Raw genomic sequence first — 12,338 nt, forward strand, 5'->3', positions numbered from 1 at the left:
TATTGCATGGCGCTTCAGCCAAGGAATGATTGGTATAGTACATGGATTTGCCTATAAGCTTCGTTCTTCCGGCTACGTGTGGCTTTTTGACTCTTAAGATTTGTCGAATTGGTAATCATTAAAGGAGTTCAGCCGTCCAACTTCTCTACCTTGACCCTTTTAGGCTCACCAATTCAAACATCTCACGAAGTTCTCAACGAGCCATTCTTTAAAAAATGCCAAAACAGCACAATAAACATAGTCACAAGTGCGTTTGAAGCCTCAAGGACGAAGACTATAAGCAATGTCATGTACTACCCATCATTCCCATGGTGGCTGAACGATCGCAGGGATGCAATTCCGTCTAGTAAATATTGTAGGAAATATTGTAGGGTAAGGAAACACATCACGGCGCTTCGTATAGGCAGTGGCGACACGTCTGCACTGCCTGCGAAACTGCGTTCCGAAACCCGAACATGCCATTGGCCGATTCTGCGGGAGTTGGTAAAGTCACTGTAACGGGAAAAGTACCGCGTTCCTTTTCTCTTCGCCGCCGCGCCCTTTCGGCGGCTTCGCCACATAAATGGTCCAGCTCGCTCGCCTCGCTAGTGTCTCCCGGCCGCAGACGCACGGCGCTTTAGAGGGCGATTGTTTTTATAGGCTCAGGAAAGCGTATAGGAACATTACGACATCCCTTATCGTTTTGAGACTTCATCGAAAGCCTATCGAGGCATCGAAGAATGCCCGGGTAAGGCTCTCTTTGCCATTCCCAGCGGGAAAAAGGATGTCAAACGACGGGCTGTGTGGCTGCACAGAATTAGGCGGGAAAATTTTGTTCCCACGACTGATACCCGCATTGTGAGGTAAGCGCTTCATTGAGAATTCGCGCATGTTTCGGGGAATGTTGGCCCCTACCCTGCACTAGTGCAGCTTGTTCGCGTGGTTGTCGCAGGAGGTTCATGCACAATAACATTTTATTATGTTTGGCGTAAAATTGACGCCTTTGGGCTCACATATAATGATCAGCGCGCCATGAAAACTGACTGCTACAGATTGGTACTGCCTGACGTGACTGTATGGCGAACACAAATAACAGATGGTAGCATGAAAATAATGGCTGATGCTGTCGCGGCCGGTTCGCTTGCTTGATATGTCCCGAAATCGGTATTGCGTGACGTGACTGTATGACGAACATAAATGCCGTGCGGTAACATGAAAATAATGGTACACATGTCATGTAACGCATGATTTACATGCCATGCTAATGATGCACTCGCGGCCGGTTCGCTTGCTTCATATGCGCCAAAATCGGTATTGCGTGACGTGACTGTAATGCGAACGTTAATAACAGGTGGTAACATGAAAATAATGGCACGCATGTCATGTATGGCATGATTTACATGCCATGCCCATGATGCTCTCGTGGCCAGTTCGCTTGTTTGATATGCACCAAAATCGGTATTGCGTGACGCGACTGTATGACCAACATAAATACCGTCATGATTTTCACGTTACCACTTGTCATTCGTGTTCGTCATATAATCACCTCACGCTATACCAATTTGGGTGCATTTCAAGCTAGCGAACCACCAGCCATCGCAGCATGAGCGTGGCAAGTAAGTCATGCCGTACATGACATGGAAGTCATGATTTTCATGTTACCACCTATCGCCAACGTTAGCCATACAGAAATAGCTCGTCATAAAAAAATTGGTATATATGCATTTCATTAAACGACCGCGAGCGCCCCGAAACCATGTCGTGTAAATCACGTTTTACATGGCATGTCTGTCAAGATTTGCACGTTATAACCAGTCACTTATGTTCGTCATACGTTGTAACGCCATGCCAATTTTGTTGTGTATCAAGCTATCGAAGCGGTCGCGAGCGCACCATGAGCGTGGCATGTAAATCATGCCGTACATGGCATGCATGTCATTATTTTCATGTTATCACCTTAATTTAAATTTGTCATACAGTCATGTTATGCCATACCAAATTTGGTGCACTTCCCATTAACGAAGCGGCCAGGACAGCACAAAGTCGGGGACGGATAGATAGATAGATAGATAGATAGATAGATAGATAGATAGATAGATAGATAGATAGATAGATAGATAGATAGATAGATAGATAGATAGATAGATAGATAGATAGATAGTCACAGAAATTCGCTAAGAAATGATTCGCATTTAATAAATGCAGACAGCCGAGCGCGTAAATGCCGCGCAGTTCGCATTTCTTTATCGCGTTAGTACGCGTGCGTGCGCATGTAGGCAAGTGAAAATTGCCGCTATTTCTTTCCTAATCAGTCAGAGAACAACGGTATGCTTCATTCGGGGCTGCAAAATCGCACGCAATGCGTAAAACATGCGTTACTCCACGCGAAATCAACACCGCACCGCCGCAGCTTCGGCGGCGCTGGACCAAATATGGCGGCGCGCACGACGGTCGCGGTACTTTTCCCGTTCCAGTGACTTTAGGAGTTGGTAGATTGTCACGCCATCTGGGAGCGGCAATACAAAACACAAAAGCGCCGCGGTGCCGCCCCCTGTGAGCGCTTCTCGGAACTTGCTAAACGCCACCACGGCCGGGCTAGACCGCACGCGCGTGACGCCACACGCTGCGCTAACGTCGTTGCGTGTGGCGACGTTAGTTATTAGTTTTATTAGTTTATTAGTTTGTTTTTTGGTCAATAGATGACGCGGCAATCAGCACACTCCCGCAATTTCGGCCAATTTCGTGTCCGGATTTTGATACACGGAGCCTATGGGTGTTTCGCAACTCGTATGATTGAAGAACTCTGGTCTCAGCATCATTCGCAGCCGGCCATGTACGACAGATCACGAGTGTTGCACGGTGGTCATGCAAAGTCATGGTGAACGAAACTTGAAGTTTTGAAAATAAAGACGCTTACTTTCAGCTTCCTCCTCCTCCTCTTCATCTTGCCGCTTTTCCCTTTGCTAAAAATAGAGGAAGTATAAAATGTTTATTTTGTAACAGGTGCACATAAAAAAAAAACAATTCGTCAGCGTATTACACACTGCAACACTTGAAGGCAGAAGGTTGCTGCACACATGAAGTTATTATACGACCGGGGGACCAGACTTCCTGCAAGGCGTAACGAGCCACATTGTGGTACGCATTAAATTATCTTGGCGCTCTCGGTCGATTACAGCGTTCCTCACTGCCTGCACTAAAGCTTTCGGCAGCTCACGCGGTTAGCACTGCTCCCCGGACCGGCCCACGTTTGACCAAGCGACGATGCCAAGTGATGGCGTCGTCATACGGTGTCACGATGGCGCCGTAAGGATGTCCTAAATTTCTGCGATCTACGATGTCATTATGACGTCACACGGTGACGTTACGACACGAAGTCATCGTCGACGTAAGTCACGTGGGGGGTTTTGTTTTGCAACACGTACGTCAATCGTCTTCCGTGTATTACCCAATAGGCCGCTCAACGAGCCACTCAAGCGTTTCGCTTGAAAAAAATTACACCATCTCCCACTAAAGGGGACTATGAGGCGATGCGAAGCCGGAGCACTTGCACGATCGCGTTCCGTTGGCGTTCGTTGGGCATGCTACCGACCCCGCGTCGTGGAGCGCGAAGAGGGACGCTACGCGCGTCGTATCTTCCATCTAGCCTGGCCGTTAATTCCCACAGGGCGAGCGGGGAACGCGGTCGACAGGCGGGCGAGAGGGGGGCAGCGTGGGAGAGGAGAGAGAAGCGGAGGGGACGCGCATGCGCTCGAGCTCATCGCGGCGTTGCGCAGGAGAGAATTTCGGCATGTATAGCCCGCGTTTCAGAGGAAGAGCGGAAAGGGGGGAGAGGGTGAGTGGAGAGGGAATGTGGAGGGAGGAGGGGAGAGGGTGAGTGGAGAGGAGGTGTGTGGAGAGGGTATGCGCATGCGCAGTAAGGGTGGTCACGCCGCACACCACCACCGGATTGAGCTCCGCCTTAAGATACTTCGCATCTAATATTAGGCGATTTATTTAGATGCGAAGTATCTTAAGGCGGAGCTCAATCCGGTGGTGGTGGTGGTGGTGGTGGTGTGCGGCGTGACCACCCTTACTGCGCATGCGCATACCCTCTCCACACACCTCCTCTCCACTCACCCTCTCCCCTCCTCCCTCCACATTCCCTCTCCACTCACCCTCTCCCCCCTTTCCGCTCTTCCTCTGAAACGCGGGCTATACATGCCGAAATTCTCTCCTGCGCAACGCCGCGATGAGCTCGAGCGCATGCGCGTCCCCTCCCCTTCTCCCTCCTCTCCTACGCTGCCCCCCCTCTCGCCCGCCTGTCGACCGCGTTGCCCGCTCGCCCTGTGAGAATTAACGGCCAGGCTAGATGGAAGATACGACACGCGTAGCGTCCCTCTTCGCGTTCCACGACGCGAGGTCGGTAGCATGCCCAACGAACGCCAACGGAACGCGATCGTGCAAGTGCTCCGGCTTCGCATCGCCTCATGGTCCCCTTTAGCGGGAGATGGTGTAATTTTTTTGTAACGACGACTCGCTAATGCGAGTGGGAAGGGCTCGACAGAAGGTCACAGATAATATTCGTATTAGGCCTAGCGCAGGGCGAACACAAAGACGGAAGAAAGACGAACGACAGATACGCGTACTCATCGGGATATTGCTCATGGGGAGAGATATGTAACCTGACCTGGCACTCGGTATTGCGTGGGTATGCATCTCGAAAAGCGGCCTTCCCTTTCTTCCACTTCCACTGCCTCGACGCTGCGCCGTGCTCCATTATACAGAGTGTTTCAGCTAACACGCGCCTATTAAAAGAACAAATATATGCGCGGCGCGGGTCGCATTAGCCTAGTATTGTTTTGTACAGTATGCAGCACGTCAGAATCTTTTTTCCGATCCCCCAAGCTGGGCAAATAACAAAGATTGCTTAATTAACTTTTTAATGCGCAAGTCTAGTGAGAAATATCCAATACAAAATTTGTAGAACTTGTTTTGAAACGTCCCAATATTTCATCTATGCTAAGAGAACTGCCATTCCGACAAGCCGGGAGATTGCTTAATTAACCCCTAAAATAGTAAGTCTAACGAAAATATTCAATAGACAACTTTTAATGCATGCTCAGAAACTTAAGTTCATTTCATCTATTCTAAGATAACTGCCCGCTTAATTTAATTTCCAGCTTTTGTTTAGAGTGCGCCAAATTAAAAAAGAAGGCCGCCCAGCTTTGCACTTCCTTCAGGCTTGGCATCACTAGAGCGAATAAGCTGATTTAATTTTATGTATTTGTTTCCTTTATTTCTCTCTATTTATCTCTTCCTCTTTCTTTCCGTCGCTTTCTCTCTCTCTCTCTCTTTCTTTCCCTCTCTCTTTTTCACGTGTTCGTTTTCGTTTAACGCTCGCACCTGCTGTACTCTGTATAGTGGGGCTTGCCCAATTCCCGTGGCGCATACCCACTCGAGTTTTTCTGGTGAGCCTGCACAAACTACGGCCAGCTACAACAGCTTCGGTGTAAAAGAATATACTTGGCGCAAGTCAGCTGAAACGTCCTGTATATGGACCGCAGAAATAAGCTTCTTTCAGAACCTCAAACCACTATCCGATTAAGCGTCGGGCGTCAGGGCTGTTACAGCTGCAATCCAGGTTACTTTGGTATGTGCGCCTGCCTCGACGGAGCACGTCGAGCACTTTGTGCTCGACGTGCTGAAAGTGCGATCTACCGATAAAGACGAGGTAATTTAATGCATGTCTCTCACACTGCGATTCGTTATATCTTGCAAGAAGTCTGGTCTCTGATGTGTGCAACAGACTCCTGACTAAGTGCACAGGGATTGTACGTAACATGCTGACAAATTTTTTCGCTTAATATTTTACGCTAATCCTCCAGATATCCGTACCCTCATCGCCGAGAACATCTACTAATTACAAGTCCTGTGTTTTATTTCGGTTCTTTACACATTTCTATCGAACATTCTTCTTGGACATTAGTTTCTTTCTCTCCCTCCCCCTCACTGAAGAATAGCAAGTCATCGAATATACGCTGCCTATACTCCGTTTCACAGAGCAGGTGCAAAGCTGTGGAAGTTTTGCAAGAAGTTCGGTAAGCAAAGTGTGCAAGTCCGCGCGTCTCGCGCTTTGCTGTCGTCGTGTTAAACGCTCGTGCGAGCCGAGCACGAGCACGGGCGCGATGCATCGCGACGGGCGCCAAAATGAAATACCGAAAAGCGATTACACAGAGACGCTAAGCTACCCGGGACAACGTATGGAACCCGTATGGAAGGGCTTGGTTATTTATAAGGCACAAAGCATCCTCATTTATAACTCAGCCTAAAGACGAAAAGAAATCATATGGTGGTAAAATCATTGGACTAGTTCTTGATGCAAACGCATCTACAGCAAGAAGTCTCACTAACTTCAATACACACTCTTAATAAGGTCCTTGTTAAGTGCTGGGTATATCCAGGAAACCAGACGGAAAATGCCCGGTTTCCTGGCTACATCTAGCACTTTACGCGGGACCTGATTAAGAGTGTAGCGTTTACACATGGTATATGAAATGGAGTATCATCATTCTGCTGTTCAAGAGAGAGCTTTCTCTTTTTGTTGCGTTGAAATAAAATATAAATAAAGGAGTTTTCGCCATTTCTCCTCTCAGATGTAAAGCGTTTACTATTGTTCCGAATGCTTTCCCAAGAAAATGGTCACTTTTACTTAAATGTGCTGATGGATTCTCACCGGTAGCAAAAAAAGTAAGAATGTGTTCTATGTACGCTTCAAGTGCAACCAACGAGGCGGCAACACTGGACGCACATCCTCCACAATATGTATACGTATCACCATGGAAACAAGAACTTCAACTTCAAACTTAAGAAGGTGGACGTGAGGAATGCGATGGTAAACCTAAATTCATGTGGTGAATAAAAAGTGCCTTTTTATACGGATGAACCGAGGAAATTGACTAGAAGTTGCATAGAAAATTGACGTCAACGTGATCGCACGCCCGTGCAATGTGATCTTGCAATTACCCTTTTTTTTGTCTGTTTTGTAACGGGCAATCGACAGGATCTACTTTCAAACGAACTGCGTCGCGGTATTATAAGGAACGAAGCAACTTGCAATCACTGAGTTGGCTGAACAGGGCTACATAGTTTTTGATATGAACAGACACGTTTAGGCTACAAAGGCAAAAATAATAGCTGCATCTAAATATCATCTCAGGCATTTTGCTTGCGATTACACATGAATAAAAATGCGGGTAATCTCATAGACATGCTGAAAGTAAGAAAAAGCTGCGGCTAACTAAAAACATATTCTTTCGTTTCTTTGTTTCTTCAATCTTGTACTGTAATTATCGTCTTGATTTCGACCTGAACGATTAGCACAGGGCCCAAACAATATTTTGCATTTTGGTAATTATCAATTGTAGCAATATTATTATATGGAATTTTGCGTGCGAAAACCAGGATATGATTCTGAGGCACACCGTAACGGAGGGCCCCGGAAGTTTCGACCCCCTGGGGTTCTCTAACGCGCGCCTAAATTTATGTATCCTGAGTCCAAATCACTGGAAGCGATGTCGAGATATTAAAGCAATAAACGTTCAGGATATTATAATGTCGGCAATCATATGATCTTTCGTAATTTCGCTGGTAAACCTTCTGCCGCCGAATAAATCTTCCGCCTCCCCTTCTACACCATTTCGTTCTTTCGAGCTTTGCGTCCATGACCCCTTATCCATAAATCAATGCCACGAACTTCACGGAACGAAAAAGTTATAACAAACAGCACGCTAGGCCCGGTACCGCTTAATTATCAACATTATTGCCAAAGTTGGAAGAAGTCTGTATTCCAAAGTGAATTGCTCTAGCGTCATATTTCGTCCGCTTTCTGATCGCTTCGAGATCTCGCAATACAACTTCGTCGCTAACACCGATAAAACGTAATCAGCGCACACACGCGTGCGTTTCCTTATCTCCAAGCAATGTCAGGCTCACGCTCAGGTGCTCGAATTCAAACACTCACCAAGAAGTCCCGCTCCAGCTTTGCGTCTGTCAGCGGCGTTTCCGTAGTTGAAGTCGCCGACTCTTCCGTAGTCGCCACGGGCAATACCACAGACTCGTCCCTTTCGAGTAAGGACGTGATAGTCGGAGCTACATCCAGTAGAAACGGCAACTCCGTAGTGGTGGTGGTCGTTGTAGTGACATTCGTGACGTTCGTCGAAACGCCATCGCCTTGGCGGCGATCTACTGGTAGTCCTACGTCGTCGCGTCTTGAAGTTCTGTTCGTCGACACGACGGCAGCCGAGACGGTCGGCACCGAGCTCCAGCCTTCGGATCCCATCCTGTGGGTGACGTCATCCCCGGGCATCTCGAAACCGCAGTCGGTTTCTTCGGCCGCTGTGACCACGACGCAGTAGCAGACGCTCAACCAGATAACCACGGACGACATCTCCGAAGACGTGCTAAGCCTGGTTTCAAAGGGTCAGGAATGACAAGACTGACCACGCTGACGAATTAGCGAATCCCGGACGACATGCCAAGCCTCGTCCGATAGGGTTAGGAGAGACGAGACAGACGACACCAAAGACGACGACGAATCAACGTCTTCTGTCCGTCGTAGCACAACGAGACTTCATCTTCTGCAGGAAGCACATCGGTGCCGAGTTAGGACTAACGCGTTGACTAGTCCTTAACCAGAAGCAGACGATCGCTAGGTCCGTCCTTCTGTCATCTAGAGCAGACGACGCGACCTGACATCATCCCGTCTGCCAGAAGGACTACCTAATTTGCGGCTGCTGGAAAAAGCCGGTGAAAAGGACAAAGGACCGGACGCTACCTCGAGCGAGACAAAAGGCGCGACCCGCTGAAAAAAATGGGAACTGCGATGAAAACGCGACCGCCGCTTCGTTGTTCTAACAGTCGCCCGCGTGTTAGTTTATTATCTTTTTTTTGTTGTTGTTCGCTGGCGGCGTCAAAGGGAGCAGTCGTAGTTTGCCCCCCTTTCCCTCGGCTGGCTCACCGGCGCTTATCAAAAATCATGAGGCCAGTGAAAGCGCGCTGTGTATGAGCAGACCGACAAATGATGCACTTCTGCGGACCTGGACTGAGAGAAACAGCCAATGGCGTCGCTTCTTCCTGGAAACGCGGCCGAGAGCTCGGTTCTATTGAGATCGGCAAGGCCTTGTGCAGCGAGCGGTAAAATAAAAGGATTTCAGAAATGTTCGTGCGGCGAAAGCTGTTTCTAATTTTAATTGGCTGCGTAGAGGTATACACAGGCGTTTTGCTATCGTGTTTGGCACGCTTTAAGAAAAAATGGAGTACTTGGGGAGTATTTCTGCTACACATCAATAATCGTCATCCATCTGGCGTACTTTCCTCGCGTTATCACCGCAGTCCCTGCACTTCCCGGTCACGAACGGCGCACAAAGCGCTTTGTCAGCGTGACAAGGCATTCTTGATAGGAAAGTGACGAGGGCCGGGTTTTCAAGGAAGGAAACGCGAGCAAGCCAGATGACGAGTATCGTTTTGTAGCAGAAATACTCTCGAAGTACTCGATTTTAGGGGCGAAGCTCCTTAAGGCGGCACCCGTTCGTCCCTCGTAGTCGTAGTCGTAGTCCGTAACCAGTCTTACGCTTTGACCTCCAAGGTGGTGCCGGTGGGAGATTTTTCCTGTGCGTTGTTGAACAATAAAAAATTCGCAGCGGTAGCTAAAAGCCGACTTCTTCTGTCTCTCATTCCCATTAGCAGCCATTCTTTACCTCCAAGGTAGTGCCTGGTGAGATTTCTCCTGTGCGTGATTAAACAATAAAAATTTTGTTCAAAACGCCGTTGATTGATGAAATAAACCAACGAAAGACGCCAGATGTTTTGTAAAAGCAAAACGGAAAAACGCCAGATGTTTCTAAAGCAAAAGGAAAAGACGCCAGCTGCTTAACGAAAGACGCCAGATGTTTTCTAAAGCAATGGTTTTCTAAACAATGAAAATTCACAGCGTACATGTAAAATTAAAGTGAGCTGCAAGTCGTCATAACTCATCGAACCTTTAGTATAAACGCGCCCGATATCACGTCGGTGATGATGTACTGGGCAGAATTCACGGAAGATTCACGGTTTACCGATGAACCTCCGCAGCTTCGCCCACTCATCATCATTCACTCCGTGGATATGCTGTGATTTTTTTCTTGGAGTGCAAGTTAAGGAAAGAAGTACCGACTAGAGCACTCTAAGAAAAAATCCAGCGAAGAAGACGCAGCTTATTAGAAGCTTGTATTGCCTCACAAGTCTTGTTGGCGTCGCAGTCGTAGGTATGAAGACAAAAAATAAACTCGGCGCCCGCGCGAGTGTAAAGAAATGCGGCCCTCGAAGGTATGCGTATCCACATGCGTATTTGTACGCGCCGTTTTCCAATAATTGATGCTCTCTCGATCGTGGGGCTCGCCGTCGACCAGCCGTTTCTGATACGGCAATCCGATGTTTCATCGAGGTAACATCACTTTGCCGTTGCCACGTTTCATTGTTGCCTGGACACGAATGCATGATCGTCGTTGTTGCCTGCAGCAACTGACGTGTGGCACTGCTAAACACGTAAATGGCGGTCCAATTCCCGGTATTGATGGAGGAATCCGTTGGGAGGAAGCACTACACAAAGCTATAGAAAGAGAGCAAGAACGAAATAAAGAAAGAAAGCAAAATAGCACACGCAAAGCTACACTTGCCCACATGTTCCAGCTAGGGCAAGGGGTCCTGATTTTTTAAAGACGATAGTATTTCTTGGGATACTTGAACGCAGAAATTTTGGTCTGTCTGTCTGTCTATCTTTCTGCCGTTCTGTCTGTCACGATTCAGCCACCCGGCCAAAGTTTAAGCGCTTGCTGAACGCCCAGTCATCTTGAACTGGTACCTGCGTTAATACCTGTGAACATTGTCGATCAAAAAGCAAGTATTACGCATATCTGAGGCGCAACATCAATACGTAATTATTAGGTGGTGTGTTCCCTTACTATAAAATACATAGATAAGTAATTCTAAAGACCCTAGTGTTTCTTAGGCTGCGCTGAAAATGCGATGCTATGCAAGAAAAAGCCCTCTGCCGATGATATGGTGCTGCCACCTGGCAGTGGCCCTGGGTTCTGCACAAGGTAAAATGAAATCTGTTCAAAGAAACCTCCATGGCATTTATCATGCCAGAACGGAAATGGTACAAGAACAGCATCACGGGTGGCCGCGGATGAGACCGAGACTCATGTAGTACGGCCGGCACAAGACTATCGTCTTTCGACGACCTTTGTAGCGAAGCACGCAGCTACGCGGCCAAATTTTTTAAACACGAAAGTGTTTTATGCCGGGGTCCACCAAGACTTTCATGACGCATTTCCGTCACGGAAATGCGTCAGCAAAATGAATGTCATTAGATGGCAAAGAAAGAAACGATGAGAAAAAGTTCCGTTCACAGGAGTCGAACCCGCGACCTCTCGGTCCGCTACGATGGCTGGCGGGCGTTAGCCCACTGACTCCTGAGCTATACCGCCAAAAACATAATGGAGGCTACATGAACGCGCCTTTTATCTTTCACTCTTTCAATTCACAGTGCTGTTGGTTGGATGCTATGAGCGTTGCTTTTATAAAGGGGCGTTGACATTTGTGCCATCAGGCTCGACAAAAGAAAAATGCACCGTTGCTACAACCATCCCATTCGGCGCGTTTCCAATAGAAGTGTATTTTCGTCAACGCTTTAACACACCGCGACGTGGTGTCCTTAGCCCAAGCGTCGCTCATAGCATCCATCCATATCGAAAAATAACTCTCCGACGCTCGTCTGGCTGTCACACCACGTTCCCCGCTCGCCCTGTGAAAATTAACGGCCAGACTATATGGGAAGACACGACGCGCGTAGCGTTTCTCGACGCTTTAAAGGAGTGCATATGGAGTATCAGTGTTTATTATGTGCTTGTTGATGCCTATAGTTGCGTGGGATTCACCATATGCGGTGTCCACGTATATGTTAAGAACTTCAGCTACCGCGAAGGTTAAATCATGATCATGGGCGTTAGTGGTCGGTACGGAGATGAGCCACTAGGCGTCAACGTGAGTGCGTCCACGTAAAGCGGTGCTATATCTGCCAAACAGTAGTAGACATTGTGCAAGCTCTCATATACCAATGCACTATAAACAATCAACTACTTCTGTGACGACGCGTTTCACTTTCGTGTTATACCGATTCCTATGACAGAGGGATCAGCCATCTTTTTTATGAGGAACAGTAGTAACAGTAGCACAATCAAGCGTCAACTCCCTGAATCGTAAGTTCTGCGGCACAGAAGCACAGCACAGCTGCCTAGCCGGGTACAGTGCTCATCGGCGGAGTCTTAGTTGAGGGTATA

At 47.9% G+C, this 12,338-nt stretch overlaps 1 protein-coding gene across 1 annotated transcript in view; it reads right to left on the reverse strand.

Moving 5' to 3' along the window:
* The window catches only part of LOC119405173 (MAM and LDL-receptor class A domain-containing protein 2), a 56,891-nt gene extending 47,709 nt beyond the window's left edge, over positions 1–9,182 (reverse strand). The window contains exons 1-2 of the mRNA XM_037671985.2: positions 7,982–9,182; positions 2,897–2,942 (exon numbers count right to left, since the gene is read on the reverse strand). Of these exons, the coding sequence (XP_037527913.1) occupies positions 2,897–2,942; positions 7,982–8,407 (472 nt within the window). The 5' untranslated portion in view covers positions 8,408–9,182. The remainder of the gene's footprint in view (positions 1–2,896; positions 2,943–7,981) is intronic.
* Positions 9,183–12,338: the final 3,156 nt, after the last annotated feature.

This window comes from Rhipicephalus sanguineus, chromosome 9, assembly GCF_013339695.2.
Source record: "Rhipicephalus sanguineus isolate Rsan-2018 chromosome 9, BIME_Rsan_1.4, whole genome shotgun sequence".
Taxonomy (NCBI): domain Eukaryota; kingdom Metazoa; phylum Arthropoda; class Arachnida; order Ixodida; family Ixodidae; genus Rhipicephalus; species Rhipicephalus sanguineus.